Source organism: Mercenaria mercenaria, chromosome 5 (assembly GCF_021730395.1).
Source record: "Mercenaria mercenaria strain notata chromosome 5, MADL_Memer_1, whole genome shotgun sequence".
In the NCBI taxonomy this organism is placed as follows: Eukaryota; Metazoa; Mollusca; class Bivalvia; order Venerida; family Veneridae; genus Mercenaria; species Mercenaria mercenaria.
In genome coordinates this window covers 56,659,555-56,677,988 of record NC_069365.1, presented here as the reverse complement: position 1 = coordinate 56,677,988, position 18,434 = coordinate 56,659,555, and the positions used below count along the sequence as shown (strand labels likewise).

At 35.5% G+C, this 18,434-nt stretch overlaps 1 protein-coding gene across 1 annotated transcript; it reads left to right on the top strand.

Annotated features, from left to right (window-relative positions):
• The first annotated feature begins 7,519 nt into the window (after positions 1–7,519).
• LOC123559047 (uncharacterized) lies at positions 7,520–10,005 on the top strand. The gene is made up of 2 exons (XM_045350866.2): positions 7,520–7,645; positions 8,121–10,005. Exon 2 carries the CDS (start codon positions 8,132–8,134, stop codon positions 8,975–8,977), a length of 846 nt encoding a protein of 281 aa, XP_045206801.2. The 5' UTR covers positions 7,520–7,645; positions 8,121–8,131; the 3' UTR covers positions 8,978–10,005.
• The last annotated feature ends 8,429 nt before the right edge of the window (positions 10,006–18,434 follow it).

Here is an 18,434-nt window from a genome sequence, read left to right as displayed (position 1 = left end):
AGAATGTTTTCTACAAGAACAGTGATTACGCATGGCATTTCTTCGGCTGAAGTGTTTAGTCAGGAATCATATTTCTTATTAATGAAATGTTGTATCATCGTGCTATTTCCATACATATAAGAATGTGGTAATTATAAAGCATTTAGTATATTTGCTGACTGTCTGAAAACCGAAATAATATAAGTTATTGTATACTAATATGGTTTCAGGTCGTCATTAAGATGATACGCATACAAGTAGAATATATGATATGAAAATAGTGGTCTTTGTTAACAAATGGGTCAGGTTTTATGAATAACTGAATCTCAAAAATCTGACTGTTTACTTTGTGATACGTTGTCACCTGTGCACGTATAGCTCATGTGTAATTGTAATGCAAGCTTCACAGCGTACAAAAATTAAATGTTATTATCTGTTTAAGTTGGTTACGACCTCATGAACAAGCACTTTTTATTTCAAAATTCCCAGTCATTTCATTTTACGCTAAATATCTATTTATAAATATCATAACATCCTGTTCCTACATGGGTTTGGCAAAATAATAACGTAGATATTGCACTGCTATATGCATGATAGGTTACTGAAAGTAAATAAGTGATCACAACGTGGGGATTAGTCTCTATCATCAACATCACTGCAAAAACAGTTCTTGTGCTTCAAGACAATTGTAACAATACCAGTACCAATAGTTCTACCAATTATGGGGTATCTGTGGGGTGACTTTGAATCACTTACCCCTCATCGATGTGGGTTCGAGACTCACTCAGGTCTTTGAATTCCTCATGTGAAAAAGTCATCCAGCAGGCTTACGGAAGGTCTGTGGTTCTATCCAGGTGTCTGCCCGTGATGAAATAATGCACGAAAGGGGAAATGAGGTCTTTCTTCACCATCAAAGCTGGAAAGTCGTCATATAACCTATAATTATATCGGTGTAACATTAACCCAACAAACCACGAATCAAAGTAATATCACTTATTATGTTGAGGATTGTAAAATCAATTATAAAGATGTCTACTTAAAAAAAAACACAAATAGAAATTACACTTTTTATCTTATATAAAAGAAAAAAAACGTGTGTATAAATGTGTATAATTTTACCTTTATAACGATATTAGCAGTTTTTTTACAGTAATAACAATTGTGAGTGTAAAAGTCATGTATTATATAAATAATTTAATTAAGACATTTTTATGAACATTTTGCTTCAATCACTTAATGACATTTTGTATATATACTTCTGTTTTCTTTCCTCCTTATCTTTACAAGTTATTTGTCTGCTATTGGTTTATACAGGCGAAGTGCTTCATCACATATCTTTCATGATGCTCGAATGCAGTAAAAGAGTATAATGTTATTGTTATGTATTATAATGGCATAGGAATAAAAATAGGTATCAAAAGAAAAGGAAACTAAACTATATTCAGATAGGATTGGGCATCTGAGAAACTTTGAATCCATTGAATCAATCCCTTCAGGACGTGTATAAGGAGTTGAATACAATAAATGAGCCGTGCCATGAGAAAACCAACATAGCGGCTTTGCGACCAGCATGGATGATTTGAAAGCGAACAGCATGGATTCTGACCAGACTTCGCGGATGCGCAGACTGGTCTGGATCCATGCTGGTCGGAAAGCCATTATGTTGGTTTTCTCATGGCGCGGCTCATATGTCTTCACTATGACCTATTTTTGTAAAATTGATAAAGAAATTCTTGATGAAATAGCTACAGAAACAAGTTCATGATTTATGGTCATCTTCACATCAAGGTCCTTTATCTGTGAAACTTTCAAGCATTCCCTTTCAATAGTGCTTGAACACACAAGATTTTCTCCATATCCTGTATTGCAAAACTATCAAAGGGCCGTAACTGTGGTAAAAAGTCACAGCAAAAGATCCTCTCCTTTTGGCCTTCCGCATATCAAGCTTGCTTATCTGCGAACGTTTGAAGCAAATCAGGCTGATAATGTGGAAGGTGTTGGACACAAAAGATTTTCTATATTCCATACAGCAAAACTATCAAAGGGCTATAATTGAGGTAAAAAAGTCACAGCAAAAGTTTCTCCCTTTAAGTCCATTTGAACATCAAGATCTGTCTTAATCTGTGTTCATCTGAACATTTGAAGCAGGCTAACAGTATAAGAGGAGTTGCACACAAACTACTTTTATAGAAACTATCAATTGGCCATAACTGCGGTAAAAATAGTCACAGCAAAAGTTTATTTCTTTATGCACATCAAGCTTGTTCATGAAAGTTTGAAGCAAATTAGGCTTAAAGTGTTGGACACACACGATTTCGGGACGTACAGACGGACGGAAGGACGGACGAATGGACGCATGGACAACAGCAACACTATATGTCCCCATATAAATGTTGGGACATAAAAAGCGTTTGAAAAGACTGCAACATGTAAATAGATAATTGATCTAGAGCCGTTCCATATTTCATCAACAGTTGACAACCTTTGTTAATATAGACGTAAAGAACATCAACAAGTAATTTCTTTTAGAAGTAAGAATATGACCCTTGTTAAGAGGTATGATCATTCTTATACATTATGCTGGATGAACAGCCCCCCCCCCCGCCCCCCCCCCCACCCCAAACAAAAAAAATCAACTGAGCAAAATGTTTTGTCATACAAGAACTATTCACTGTAGGCTCATTTGGATATCAAAACCTTTGAACAGAATGAATTTACTTTGCAAATTGTATTTCAAATATTGTGGAAAGTTATTTTTTACATATTCATTAAATGGTTTACAAGATATCCTATAGATTGCGCAATACCATTAAACTGTATGATATCATGCACGGAGTTCACTCGCTTAAAATTAATGTTACACAATATCATTAGAAGATGATAAGAATATTGTAGAATAGCTTGCAACTATTATCTCCTTTTAGAATTAAGTGCAAGTTTTTGTAAATAGGTTTTCTATCTTTCCTCTTTGAACCATTGATGTCAGTTGTAAACAGTAATGAAAAGTGACATTATCATTAACATCAATTACCAAGTTTTCACAGCAATCATGCCAACCATCTCATAACAATAATTCTACTTCAATGTGATAAATAAAACCTGTGAAAAGATCCTTTGGAAGCATAAAACGCAACCAAGCAAAATAATAACAGACTCAGTTTGATTGAGTCTGTTCATGAGAGGTAATGGAATTTGCAACACCTCTAACGCCCCGTGGCTTCGGCATAAGCGGAACTCAATTACATTAAGAATGAATGCACTTCATGATCACAAAGGAACAGAAAATATAACAACACTGAATCCAAGTACGGGGAGACTTTACAGCCACCACACGGCACTTAAAGACTGCTGTTGTGATAGTTAATAATGATCTATGAAATTATATTTTTTTAATACTTGGATCACTGATAATGATTATTAAAAATGTAAAAGCTAGATGTGCTCCTTTGCACCATGCAAGTTACGTTAAAATGCAAATGTATCCAGTTTTAGTAATATTTAGTATAAATGTGACGTGCATTTAAAAACGGCCAGTTACGTTGATATTGGAAAGTAACGGTTTGTTAACGGGGAATCGGCTAGCCAATATCACACTTGATCGCAAATTGATTTATCAGAAAAGACTTTTAAATTTCAAATGGTATGAAAAATAAATCGTTTACCTCACAACACTTTATAATACAGACCCGCACTCACAGTGTGAACAACCAACAAGTTGCAAATAGAGCTATCGTCTTGGAATGGTCAATTTCTCAATTATCAATGAATAAATTGTAGGATAAAGGTGTTTGTGGCTGGCCAGCTCACACTAACCATGCGTTGACCTCACCTGTCCAATGTAAATAAAGTAATTACCAACTGAGTTAAGCTTTAACACCATTGTCCAAACACAAGACTGTATAAAATATATATGAGCCGTGCCATGAGAAAACCAACAGAGTGGCTTTGCGACCAGCATGGATCCAGACCAGCCTGTGCATCCGCGCAGTCTGGTAAGGATCCATGCTGTTCGCTAACAGTTTCTCTAATTGCAATAGGCTATAAAAGCGAACAGCATGGATCCTGACCAGACTGCGCGGATGCGCAGGCTGGTCTGGATCCATGCTTGTCGCAAAACCACTAAGTTGGTTTTCTCATGGCACGGCTCATATGCTTTTAAGTTAAGTCTGAGTTAGGAGTTTTAATTCCTTGCGAACACAGGTATAAAATGAATATCAGGAAAAGCTTTCATAAAATTCACATTAATTTTTGTAAAATATTTTTTTGGTTATTTAAAGGGCTTAGAAATCAATACCTAGCCTTCATTTAATATGTTTCTGTCTTTGAAATTTGTAGATTCAATCACTCTCATATACTGTTGATTTAACAAAAATGAGATATTCAACAATTATTAAAAATATCACACATAAATTGCATCATCCGTCCTCGTGATGTTTAAACGTTATGTTAAAAGTATTCTCTGGATCTTAATCTTGTTTAATTAAAAGCCAATGTGGACAAGATTTTTGCTTTCATTTTCGAACATATCATGCATTTCAATATTGTAAGACTCTGGCATCTTCATTAACCCTTACCCTGCTATATTTCTATAATGGACTGGTCCATCTTTCAATTTGGACAGTACCACTTATTACTCAACGGGATTTTCACTGAAAATTTACTGACTGAATAGCGAACAGTGCAGACCATGATCAGACTGCACGGATGTGCAGGCTGATCTTGGTCTGCCGCCAGCAGGCTAAGGGTTAAGGCTAACCATATTTAGATACGATGTGAATCTGATTCCTGTCAAAAACCTATTCAGTCGGTATTATAGCCAGACAAGACAACTTTATTGGAACTTGCGTGAGAAAATACAGTCTGTTGCATCACACATGATCTCTTAAGACAATGATGATTTTAAATGTGAATGCGTATGCGATTTGTATCAGGTTAGACTTTAGATAAAACGAGACTTGATTGATCAATATGCATCACCTGACATGTAAGTCACATTGCACTTTCAATATTACAGCACATACAAATCTGGATACATGTGTATGATGAATTTTAGTAGGTTCTATATGACGTTGTACTTGTTATAAAGGACCATCATGGCTCACTTTGAGGTACGCAAAAGATCGCTATTAGCAGTTGACATTTAACAACGAGATTTCCTAAGCTCAGATTCGTTCTGATTATTTAAAGTAACCGTGTCTTGATGTTTTGTGTTTCTTGATCTTGTGTAATCGGCTTGAGTGGATATTGACCAGCATGGCAAGATACACAATAGCCGAATGCATCCTTGCAGGTCAAGCTTCCTTTTGATGAAATTTCAGTTACTGATTTGTATTTAAATTATCTTTAAATGCGGAAAAGTAAAATAGGTTTCAGCTAAAATTTAACGTTCTTTTTGAAATTTGATTCCCAGTATCGAAAGACGCCATTTTGTAAACGTTTTTTTTTTTTTTTTATGAATGATGTCAGATCGCGCGTGCAATCTTGTGGATACGGGCACCCTTGATATTATAACACCAATGTTGTTTATAGGAAAATAAACGCTTTTTTTCTTTGTATACAAAGCAATAGGGGAATGTATATATCATGATTTAAAAACAGGCATATTTATAAAAATGTTACTCGAGAAACTTCACAGGGATGTACATATATATTTCCTAATAGTATATGAGGTTTATGTATTGGCAACATTATTTCTCGATTATACTTGATTTGTACTGCTTCGAGGAAAATCAGTTTCAAGCGAGACAAAATTTCTGCCTTCCCGATGATGATTTCTCTTGATAAACCATACACTTATGTTTACACTAATTCAAAAAGAAGACAATATCACTGTTCGACTAATAGAAGTATGCATACATGCAAATAAGAACACGCTCTGCATGTTGCAGAAATCTGTTTAAATGACTCTTTGTAACTGAGTAATAAGTGTTTTAATGAGTTTTTCTACTAATCATCACTGCTTTCTTGAACGTCGTTTTATGTTAGCAAACAGGATGCAGTAGGAAAACTATTAATAGAATCCACGAAAGACTCGTGGTGACATTTCAACTTCATTATTTCACGATTTCTGCTTCCTGATTTCACGATTTCCACTTCATGAATTCACGAATTCACGATTTCTGCTTCCTGATTTCACGATTTCCACTTCATGAATTCACGATTTCACGATTTCCACTTCATGAATTCACGATTTCACGAATTCACGATTTCACGAAAAAACTTCACGATTTCTTGATTTCACGATTTCATGATTTCTTGATTTCACGATTTCCACTTCATGAATTCACGATTTCACGATTTCTGCTTCCTGAATTCACGATATCCACTTCTTGAATTCACGATTTCACGATTTCCACTTCATGAATTCACGATTTCACGAAAAAACTTCACGATTTCTTGATTTCACGATTTCCACTTCATGAATTCACGATTTCACGATTTCTGCTTCCTGAATTCATGATTTCCACTTCACGAATTCACGATTTCAAGATTTCCACTTCACGAATTCACGATTTCCACTTCACGAATTCACGATTTCACAATTTCAACTTCATGAATTCACGATTTCACCATTGTGAAATCGTGAATTCGTGGAGTGGAAATCGTGAAATCGTGAATTCATGAAGTGGAAATTGTGAAATCGAGAATTCGTGAAGTGGAAATCGTAAATTCATGAAGTGGAAATCGTGAAATCGTGAATTCATGAAGTGGAAATCGTGAATCCAGGAAGCAGAAATCATGAAATCGTGAATTCATGAAGTGGAAATCGTGAAATCAAGAAATCGTGGAATCAAGAAATCGTGAAGTTTTTTCGTGAATTCGTGAATTCGTGAAATCGTGAATTCATGAAGTGGAAATCGTGAAATCGTGAATTCATGAAGTGGAAATCGTGAATTCAGGAAGCAGAAATCGTGAAATCGTGAATTCATGAAGTGGAAATCGTGAAATCAGGAAGCAGAAATCGTGAAATAATGAAGTTGAAATGTCACCATGGGTCTTTCGTAAGAATCAAATCAAGTTCATCTGATGACTTTTCCTAGAATTCCTAGATTGGAATATATTAGTATCGTTCTAGGTAAGTAAGCAGGATTCGTAGGAAAAGTAATCGGAAACGCTAAATTTGGTTCTATAAATAGAATTAACTAATTAATTCTACGAACAATAATGTTATCATTGATCTCAATGAGTATATATAAGGGTCGGCCACCCGGACAAACGTTTATTTGTACGGAACAGATTTGGTGGAAACTTCAAGGTAAGAAATATTTCCTTACAATTTCACCTTATTAGTCTTATACATTCCGACTGAATATTTTTTCTCGGCACAAGATTAGTTTCTAAGGGCAAGGATATCAGGTCTTTCATTGAATAGCTTCTGTAGTTAACAATATTTAATGTTACGAAAAAATTGATAAACCTAATTAGATCTTTGTTTCCTCTTTTATTTTTCTTAGATTTTATGATGTAAGTGAGTATTTGTAGTGACATATTCACGCAATTAAAGAACCATGAAATTCGTGATTTGAAAGAGAGAGATACGTTTAACGGACAGATTTTGCAGAAAATAGGCCTACAATTATTCAGTTATGATAATCAATGGCAAAGGGAGCAGACGTGACCATTTTTCATGCAACGGCAATACAGAACAGAAGTAGTTGACATGAATGTAATGATAGAACAAAAAATAAATCTTATAAGTTATATTTCATTTAGACATTTTAAATATGACAGAGGGACCTGCCGATTTTGTAAAGAAATAACGTTGAATTTGAAATTATACGGTTCTACATCTAGGACACACGCTTATTACTTTTTGAATTACGATTATATTTTATCGAATGCTGTCATAATTAGTTCTTAACATTTTAATATGTTCGGGTAGGCGTTGTGTACACATGCTTAGATATATTCTTTTAGGTATAACACATGTTAAGATTGGAAAATAGGATCAACATTGTTTCATGATTTATGAATATTAAACCTTAGCTTCTAAATAAATAAATAAATAAATAATAAAGCCTGGCACATAACTGTTAGATACTTCATCCCTGATTTGCATTTGCCCTACACTATATATGTTCTAGTATATACCAATCTGTTATCTCTGAAAAGTAGCTGATATAAAACCTTTTTTGTTGTAGTGCTTGACAAAATGGATCACAAGGAAGCGGCTTCTAAACTGATGTTCAGCATAGATTTGCTACCACAAGTTTCAAGGCACATCGATTTTCTGGAAAAGGTTGCTGAAAGTCCAGACCTTAAAGACAAACATGTGCTGAGACGTGCTACATACAGATACGAAAAGTACTGGCTGCCGCTTGCCGCTGAACACAGGGACGAATGTCTAGCTGCTCCACTTGATATTGAGTGGATATGGCATTGTCATATGCTTTCGCCAAGGAACTATAAAAGGGACTGCATTGCTCTTGTCGGAACAGTCATCAACCATACATTTTACAATAAGCAAGAGAGAGATTCGAGTTTGCAAGCTGCCAAGAACCACTGGTTACAGAAGTACGGAGAGAAGGATGAACCTTTCACGATGGAATTCAGCACACTTGATAAAGAGGCTCTTGAGAATTTTACATCTGCTCTGTCTTACGATCTTGTTGAAGCCGCAGCAAGACAATCATCATTCTATGATAAGATAACATCACTGGAATGCACGAATGAAGACGATCTACTAAGAATCAACGAAAAATATAAACAGTATCTTTACTTGTGCAAACTTCTACCTAAACTCCCGCTTACTCCAAGTATCGGCATGGATCTGCTGTGGCACATCCACCAAGCAAATCCACTGGCGTACAAGTACGATATGGAAACAATCCTTCGAAGATTGTTACAGCATGACGACACAAGCACAGATCATAGTGAAGGCTCGAAGTTACATAAAGCGACCCAGCTCACGAAGACAAGCTGGGAGAATGTCTACAACGAACCGTTCGGGGATTGCATTAACATTAACTGCGGGGGCACCTGTGTGCGCTGTACTTGATCTTGTTATAATAGCTGTACCTTCACTTGCGTACCTAATATTGAAAACAACTGCTCCGCAACTTCCACTTTAATTTCTATGTGAGGACTCACTTGCTCCACTGACAATCAAAATACTTCTGTATGTATTTTTTGTTGGTCCGTGTATAATCGTAGAATGATAGTCTGCTCTTATAATTGCAACATGACTTGATTTAACCCTTATACCCTGCTAAATATCTATAATGAACTTGTCTATTTTTCAATTTGGACAGTACCATTAGTTGTTAAAAGGGGCGCATACCAAAAGGGTACTGACTGAATAGGAACAGTGCAGATCATGACCAGATGTGCAGGCTGATCATGATCTGCCCTGGTCGCAAAGAAAGAATTAATCGTGTCCAGAATGAAAGGTTAATTTCTGTTTGATTAATAGTTTTAAAATATAAATAATGTATAATGCATATTAGGAAAATGTCTCTGAAATTAAATACTCTACGCACAGATAAAAAAAAATATGATGTATGCAATAACATATGTTGTAACAGATTTATCACATGATATTTATCTTATTTTATGCTCAGTATCACACTTATTTTAGAATATATACACATATCACTGTCATTGTTGATAAATTGTAAAAGTAGTCCTGTCTCATGTGTAGCAGGATTCAAAGTGACCTCACCGACAAATGTTATAGGCATATTAAAAAAACCCGCAGTATCATTGGAAAATGAGTGTTGTCGGAATTGTAATAGAATGATTTAGCGGTACATTGTCGGAACATCCCTGAATTGTCTGGATTTAAACACCATATTATCAGGTGTGTAGCCGTTATTGGACAGATCACTTCAAATCCAAGCATAGTTCAGCCGATCAGCTTATTTTTCTTCCGTCTGGCTGTAGTGAAATCACAACTGTAATAATTCAGTGTTATTAAAGGTTCATAACACCTTTATTTGAAATGTGGCTGCCACATTTTTCTGCCATGAATACCAAAACTATTAATTTGTTGTTAAATCTTATTTTCAATAATTGAGCCACGCCATGTGAAAGCAAACATAGTGACTTTGCGACCAGCATGGATCCAGACCAACCTCCGCATCCGCGCAGTCTGGTCAGGATCCATGCTGTTCGCTAATGGTTTCTCTCATTACAATAGGCTTTGAAAGCGAACAGCATGGATCCTGACCAGACTGCGCGGATACGCAGGCTGGTCTGGATCCATGCTGGTCGCAAACCCACTATGCTGGTTTTCTCATGGCACGGCTCAATTGTTTTCTCTAATATTTGTCGAAAGTTTGAAAATAGATGAATATACTAGAAAGTTTATTTGAATTTTATTGTGTTTTTTGGTTACCTCCCTTTATGAATCTAACGGGGAAACGTTTATATACAGTATCAAAAGTAGCATTTTTTTGACGATGTAACTGTGCATTGCATCTATTTGGACAGCTATTTCATTTGTTTTTAACATAAAACGTAAAGCCTTATGGGACTTTAAATACTTTATAGAAAGTATTATATTCACCTTTCATCATTTCAATAGTCCGTTGTTTTAGTCGGTCCCCATACTTATCCATATACAAACAAGTATGTCCGATAACTTATCAATATTTATCAGATTGCAGAATTGAATCCTAACAAATCGGTGGATATTGAACAGTTTAATGAACTTTCAGTTGAACCTAAAGCTGTACATGCACTTGTTTATGTGTCTTAAAAAGATCATTTCTTTGACTATCACAAAAAAACTTATAGCGCCTTTGATCTAAAAAACGACACCGAATCTCTATTTTACAAACGTAATAATGTTGCTAGTGCGTTTACAAACAATTTCGGAATATTACAAGGTTTATACATAACTTGACGCAGAATGTATAAATTCTTTCTTACTGTTCAGCATATTTCGGTTTTCAGTTTACTGAACCACGTAAAAAATAACTTGTTCTGATTTAGAACTGTATGTGACCCTACATATATATTGTAACGAGTCCTTTTAAAGCTGCAATGTTATTCCTTCTATATCCTCAGATTTTAGGCTGTTGAATCAAGAAAAAAATCTACACATGCTCACTTGTTTATCCTCAGATTTTAAAAAACTACACATATTTACTCGTCACAGAAACTGGGGAAAAGACATAAAGAATGAACAACCTGTTCCCAGGCATAAATACATATACAAGACTATCCTGTGGGAGAAGCAGACTTGCATTATACTGAGAAGAATTAATGAACGTGCAATACATTTCTCGCCGCTCCAGCTCCGGTTTAAGCGGAATTCCGTTATTATAAATAAACACAAAAGCATTCACCATTCATGATCTGTTGTAAATCTGTATCCGTAAATATCTACTTCTCTAAGAATATACTAGTATATAAAACTTTTGTTAAAACCGGTCAGCCCGCCCGCTTAGCTCAATAAGGAGATCGTTCGTCAACGGATCGCGGCGTCATGAATTCGATCCCCAGGCGGGGCACATGTTCACCGTGACGATTTGATAAAAGACATTGTGTCTGAAATCATTTGTCCTCCACCTTTGATTCATGTGGTGGAGTTGGCAGTTACTTGCGGAGAACAGGTTTGTACCGCCCTGTAAACATGAAGTAATTGGGCCACCGACGGAAAACCGTCAAAGGATAATCGTTGTTGGGCCACTGTTGGCCCAACAATGATTAATAAGTATTGTAAATACAGCTGTTAGGCCAACGTTGAACAAACTTTAAATTTCAGTCACAAATATCTCTGCATTGGCCCACTATTGATTTTCAGGGAAAGACTTATACAGAGAAAACATCGTTGGCCCAACGTTGGCCCATCAGAAGTAATAATATATATAATAATTATATATTTTACAGGTCACAGTTTTATCACAAGCCCATACGGGTATACACGTTGTGTAGGTGTAACATGCAATATTTAATTAATAATTAAACACTTTTCTGCACCAATTCGTGATCAGTTAAATTTGAGCTAATTAAACTTAAAACTTATCTGCAGCCGTAATGATATTTTGAACTATTTCAAATATACTACCTTGAAAAAAATATTGAAAAAAAATCCTACTAACTCTATAACAAATATCTAATTTATACAATCATAAAATGTTTACAATAAATCTGTTGAATATTCCAGAACATGAACTCTCGTTAACCCGAGTTATGTAAGAAATCCCAGAAAATGTGGTTAATTTTACTCTCTAGGCCAGATTTCTAGCTTCATAGACAGGTGAAGTAAAGGAAACTATTATACATGTGATAGATCTAGATTTAACATTAACCCGGTCTACCAGCTATAAAGTGTAAGTAAAAGTTTTTTAATATTTTTTGATAAAGTTGTGGAATCTTATAGAGAATTTCTTTTTATATCCTGTATTTATGTAATATCCATGTGACTTGAACATACGTTAAATACTTTTATTTAAAGCTGGCGGATGGCACTTGTGTTGAGTATTAAATTCTGTAAATAAAATAACTCATATTCTCGTTAATTCTAACATATTTTTCTCGGTTAAATACAGACAAAAATAAATTTCAAACATTGTTTCTGCGCATTTCTTTAGTTATTGTTATCAATTTGACGTGGATGGTTCAATTAACATTGTGATTTTTGTTTTTTACAGGGTGCTGTTCAAGAGAGTAATAATGGAGTGCCTAACACTGTGATGCACAAGAAAATAAAATATAAAAAATAGAAAGCTGCAACTTCAGTGAGAAAAGAAAACAATCAAACAGAACTTGGATATATAATGAGTTAATAGGATTTAATCAGTGACTGAAAAAAGAAAAATATTTAGACTTATAAAAGGCTGGAATCAATATTTGACATGTTGTAGTGATGAAATATTCTGTTATACTTATACAGGAAAATTGCAAACAAACTTCAAATAAATGTTAGACTTCTTTTTATTAAATGTTAACAAAATCACAACTATTTGAAAATAAAATATGTACTAAAAATGCTAGCTTTAGTATTTTTTAAATTTCGTTATCGTTGGGATAGCGTTGGCATCCATCTTTGGTCAACAAAGAAATAGAGTTGGCCCAACCATGATAGACGAAAAAATGCTGTTGGCCCAATGGAGGGCCAACGATAAGTGTAGGATACCAGTTGTTGGCCCAATGGAGGGCCAACGATAGGTGTAGGATACCAGTCGTTGGGCCAACGATGTACCAACCGTTGGGCCAACGTTGCGCCAATTAGCAAAATGGCGTTGGGCCAACGATGAAAATCTTCGTTGGGCCAACGAAGAGTCTGCCGTTGGGCCAACGTTGGCCAACGCATGTCTGCTATCTGGGCGGTACCGAACCCAGGAACACTGGTTAGGTTAACTGCTCGCCGTTACATGACTGAAATACTGTTGAAAACCGGCATCAAATCCAAAGCAAACAAACAAACAAGAACCAGTCAATCATGTCTACAACGTCTAAACCTGTAACATCTATTCTCTTTATTTCCTATTCCTTTGAAAAATTTATTCCAAGTCCGCTAAAAATTTCTAAGATAACGTTTCACTAGCAAAATTTGTTTTCTATATCAATTATATGTTACTGATTTTTTCAACTGAATTTTTTTAATTGGATGGAAACTGTAGGAGGAGTTGATTATACCAATATTTGACTTGGTTGTAATATTTCAAAGTCAAAAAGAGCCATAACCCTAGAAAAAGGCGGAATTGAATGTTCCGAATATTTATGCATGTTAGCTTTACGTTGATGATGTATACACATACCAAGTTCCATTTCAGTTTGACAGAAACTGCTATAGCAGTTGGGAATGTAATATTTCAAAGTAAAGAAACGGCCATTACTCGGACAAGAAATATCCGAAAATATGCACATGTGTACTTCATGTTGATGACGTGTACACAGTTTCATTTTAATTGAATGGAAACTGTAGGAGAAGTTGAGTACAGAAGGAAGTTGGACGGACGGTCCAAACTCAATATGCCTCTTGGGTTTCTGACACCAAAGTAAGATGCAAGCAGTCTTCAATCCAAAGAGAGGATGGGGGTGGGGGTAGGGGTGGAGGCACAAAATAGTTTAGCAGATTCACAAGTTTTAAAAGTTCACCCGCTTGAAACTTCCAATCATCAGGCGGCGGATCTGTTGGCCGGTGTCTCCTGGGCTTTGAACAGGGGTTATAATAATAATAATAATAATAAAAATAATAATAATAACATCTTTATTTATAGAAGGTAGCACATGAAGGTATAGAGCAGTACACAGTACTAATGATACATCTTAATTTTAAATGTGGCCTTCTAAAAACAACAACATCCAAATACAACTTACACTATCACATAACCTAATTAATACCACATTCATCCTTATTGATATCACATTCATTCTTAGACAAATACCCCTAAAAATAGATATTGCCTTTAAGTATCCATTTATAGAATTTTCATTTAGGCAATCAATTAGTTATAATAATTTTTGAAAATACACACCAAAGCCTGAATTCTACAGGATTTTAACGCTGAAAATATAACAGGTGTATATACATGAACCACCCTCTACAAAAAAATAGTGCGCCACCCCTCACTGCTTCTATGACTAGGTATACCTTACAGCTCATAGATCATAATATTGAAATCATTAACCTTTAGCATGCTAGGTAAATTGTCGTCTGCTGGAAATGTCGTCTGCTAAAATTGTTAAGTTCATTCAATATGCTCCAAAATTGGAAGAAATATTGTCAGAGTAGCAAACAGCTTGGAACCTGATCAGACGCCGATTTAATCGGAGTCTGGTCTGGTTCCAAGCTGTTTGCAAAGGCTGTTAAATTCGCCTGCAGCAGGCTAAGGGTTAATATCGCATAATGCAGCTAAAATTACACCCTAAAGCTTTAATACATTCAAATTCAATAATGCACTCTTCATTGGTAGTGTTCACTATCAAAACTTTAAAGGAAACATTGTTCTTCCTTAATGATAACAATTATATGATGTTACAATATGATTATACAACGTTAAAAAACCTTTTATACAATGTATGTTATATGTAACGTTAAAATATTTGATTAAAACTGTTTAAAAGCAAAGAAACATGGCTTATAGAGTAATGGAAATAGTTTGTTTTTTTTCTCAAAAAATCTTACCTGGAACTAGATTTACGTTTTCAACCATTTGAGAGCCACAATGTTCAGAATGTTTTGTCAGAATTTGAATTTCTATCCATGCATACAAATGTTATAAAACTGGACAAGAAAAAACGACCTTGAAAAATATTTTTCTTCTACGAGTGTCTTGACCTACAAAACTTTGGGCCTTGACCTTGCACATGACATATTGTGACGAAGAATATTGGTGCTAAGTTCTTTGAATACTATTTCTGCATGCAGAAGTTATAAACCGTACAAGAACTTGTTGTTTTTTTAAATTAAATCTTTGACCTCTAATTATGACCTTGTCCTTTGAATTCCGGTTCAAAATTTTAAACACATAGTCACTTACACAAACGGGTGATACTTTATTCTCCTGCATTTTAATGGGAAGACATCAAAAGCAAATAATTCCTTTTAAATAAGATAATATATTTTGTACACTGTAATTGCATGTTTCAAGTTGTTTGTCTCAAATTATCTACATAAAGTTTGAAACCTCTACCAGCCAATCATGATCAATAGCAACACTGCCTCTTAATTAACCCTTAGCCTGCTGGCGGCAAGTGGTTCTGCTTTTGCGACCAGTGCATACCAAGATCAGACTGCACGGATTATCTGCACTGTTCGCCATTCAGTCAGTATGTTTTTTGGTAAGCATCCCTTTAAACAGTTAATGGTATTGTCCAAATTGAAAGATGGACAAGTTCATTACAGAAATTTAGCAGGGTAAGGGTTAACCTATTTTCCTAGAATAATGTCTAAAACTCTAGATAGAACCGTAAATACTCGAGCATGTATGCAATTTTTGTAAAGGTTTTTGAAACTTATCACTAAATGGCAATTATATCCGTGTAAAGGAGCTTTGTGAGAGAAAGAAAGGTACTATAGTCGAAAGGCACATATCTCAACAATTGACCCTGAAAATATGTCGTGAATATCTACTCTTCATGGTAATCAACTGCATAATCTGTCATTGAAATCCATGTTAAAACTGTCACATAAGATTGCACCTCTAACTTTTATGTACCAAAAATATAATATACAGTTTTGTCTAAGTTCAAGAGTGCATAAAGCAGGTATCGACTTTTCCTGCTTTGATGGTAGAGGAAGACCCCCAGGTGCTCCTCTGGGCATTATTTCAGGAATGGACAGGCACCCGGGGTAGAACAATTGACCTTTCGTAACCCAACTGGTGGGTTCCTCACATGATTAGAATTCTACATTACAAGCGAAGTTTCGAGCCTACATCGATCATAGAGGTGCAAGTAATTGGAGTCGGCGACCAAACCAATCGCCCACAGTGGCCCCCTGATCCGACCCCTAACAAATTATGTTACATATATCTTCATAATTACGTATGAAGTTCCATTTCAATCCCTTTAAAACTGGAATAAGTTCCAGCCACAAGTCCCATGTATCAATAATATGATGTAATTATACATGTATATTTGTCCAAGTCCAAGGGCGCATAACTATGCAGTGCTTTAACTGATCTCTGAACGTTACACTTCGTAACGATTGTCTTGACATTAAAATGTTTACTTCCTTACCTTAAAACAAAATACTGATAAACCACGGTAACCTACTTCTTACTTTTTCTACCATTTACTTACCTATAGTATTTTTTCTATAACAAACTACGTTTAAGAAAGGCTAAAATTATATACACACATTGTCCAAGGACGTGTAACTCTGTAGTGGTTGGACTGATCTTTGCATATTATTCACTAAAGTGATAATGTTTATGAAGTTTATTGGAATCCTTTTCAAACTGAGGAAGTAGTTTAAGCCGCAAACGTACTGCAACAGACAAACAGGCCATATTATGAACACTGCTATATCAACATTATTATTTTATGTTACTGATATCTCAATATATGAAATAGGTCAGATACATGCATCAATTTTCCAATGCACTTGCACTGTAAGAAATGACTGTGTAAGAATCCATTAAAACATATGCAGACTGCCAAGGTGTCGTCTAGAAACCAAAACACAAGTGGGGATACATCATATAATTGCCATACATCCTATTTTATTTGAAGACTATTACCCTCATAGCTCTGCCATACATCCTATTTTATTTGAAGACTATTACCCTCATAGCTCTGCCATACATCCTATTTTATTTGAAGACTATTACCCTCATAGCTCTGCCATACATCCTATTTTATTTAAAGACCACTACCCTCGAAGCTTTGCTATACATCCCATTTTATTTTAAGACTATTACCCTCAAAGATACATCCTGTCTTATTTAAAGACTATTGCCCTCAAAGATCTGCCATACATCCTATTTTATTGAAAGACTCAAGAACCTCAAAGCAGATTGTCAGCTAGTGGTGTAATTCTAATTAATTCCTTATAGTTAAAAGAAGCTTTAATAAAGATCAGAATTTCGCTTATTTAGCAGCACTACAAAGGAGCTGCTATCATTTCAAACAGCTGGATATGTAACAAGAGGACCATGATGGTCCTGAATCGCTCACCTCTTCCCACATGACCCAGTTTTGAGTATTACGTCGTTTTTTCTATTATTTGACCTACTGACCTAGTTTTTGACCATTCGTGACCCAGTTTCAAACTTGACCTAGATATCATCAAGATGAACATTCAGACCAACTTTCATACAGATCCCATGAAAAATATGGCCTTTAGAGAGGTCACAAGGTTTTTCTATTATTTGACCTACTGACCTAGTTTTTGACGGCAAGTGACCCAGTTTCGAACTTGACCTACATACCATCAAGATGAACATTCAGACCAACTTTCATAAGAACCCATGAAAAATATGGCCTTTAGAGAGGTCACAAGGTTTTTCTATTATTTGACCTACTGACCTAGTTTTTGACGGCACGTGACCCAGTTTCGAACCTGACCTAGATATCATCAAGGTGAACGTTCTAACCAATTTTCATGAAGATCTTTTGAAATATATGGCCTCTAGAGAGGTCACAAGGTTTTTCTATTTTTAGACCTACTGACCTAGTTTTTGATGGCACGTGACCCAGTCTCGAACTTGACCTAGATATCATCAAGGTGAACATTCTGACCAATTTTCATGAAGATCTTGTGAAATATATGGCCTCTAGAGAGGTCACAAGGTTTTTCTATTTTTAGACCTACTGACCTAGTTTTTGAAGCCATGTGACCCAGTTTCGAACTTGACCTAGATATTATCAAGATGAACATTCTGACCAACTTTCATAAAGATCCCATGAAAAATGTGACCTCTAGAGTGGTCACAAGCAAAAGTTTACGGACTGACGCACGCACGCATGCACGGACGGACGGACGACGGACGCTGCGTGATCACAAAAGCTCACCTTGTCACTTTGTGACAGGTGAGCTAATAAAAACAAACAACACG

Coding starts and splice junctions, on each gene's coding strand:
- LOC123559047 (XM_045350866.2), top strand. CDS start 8,132: ATGGATCACAAGGAAGCGGCTTCTAAACTGATGTTCAGCATAGATTTG.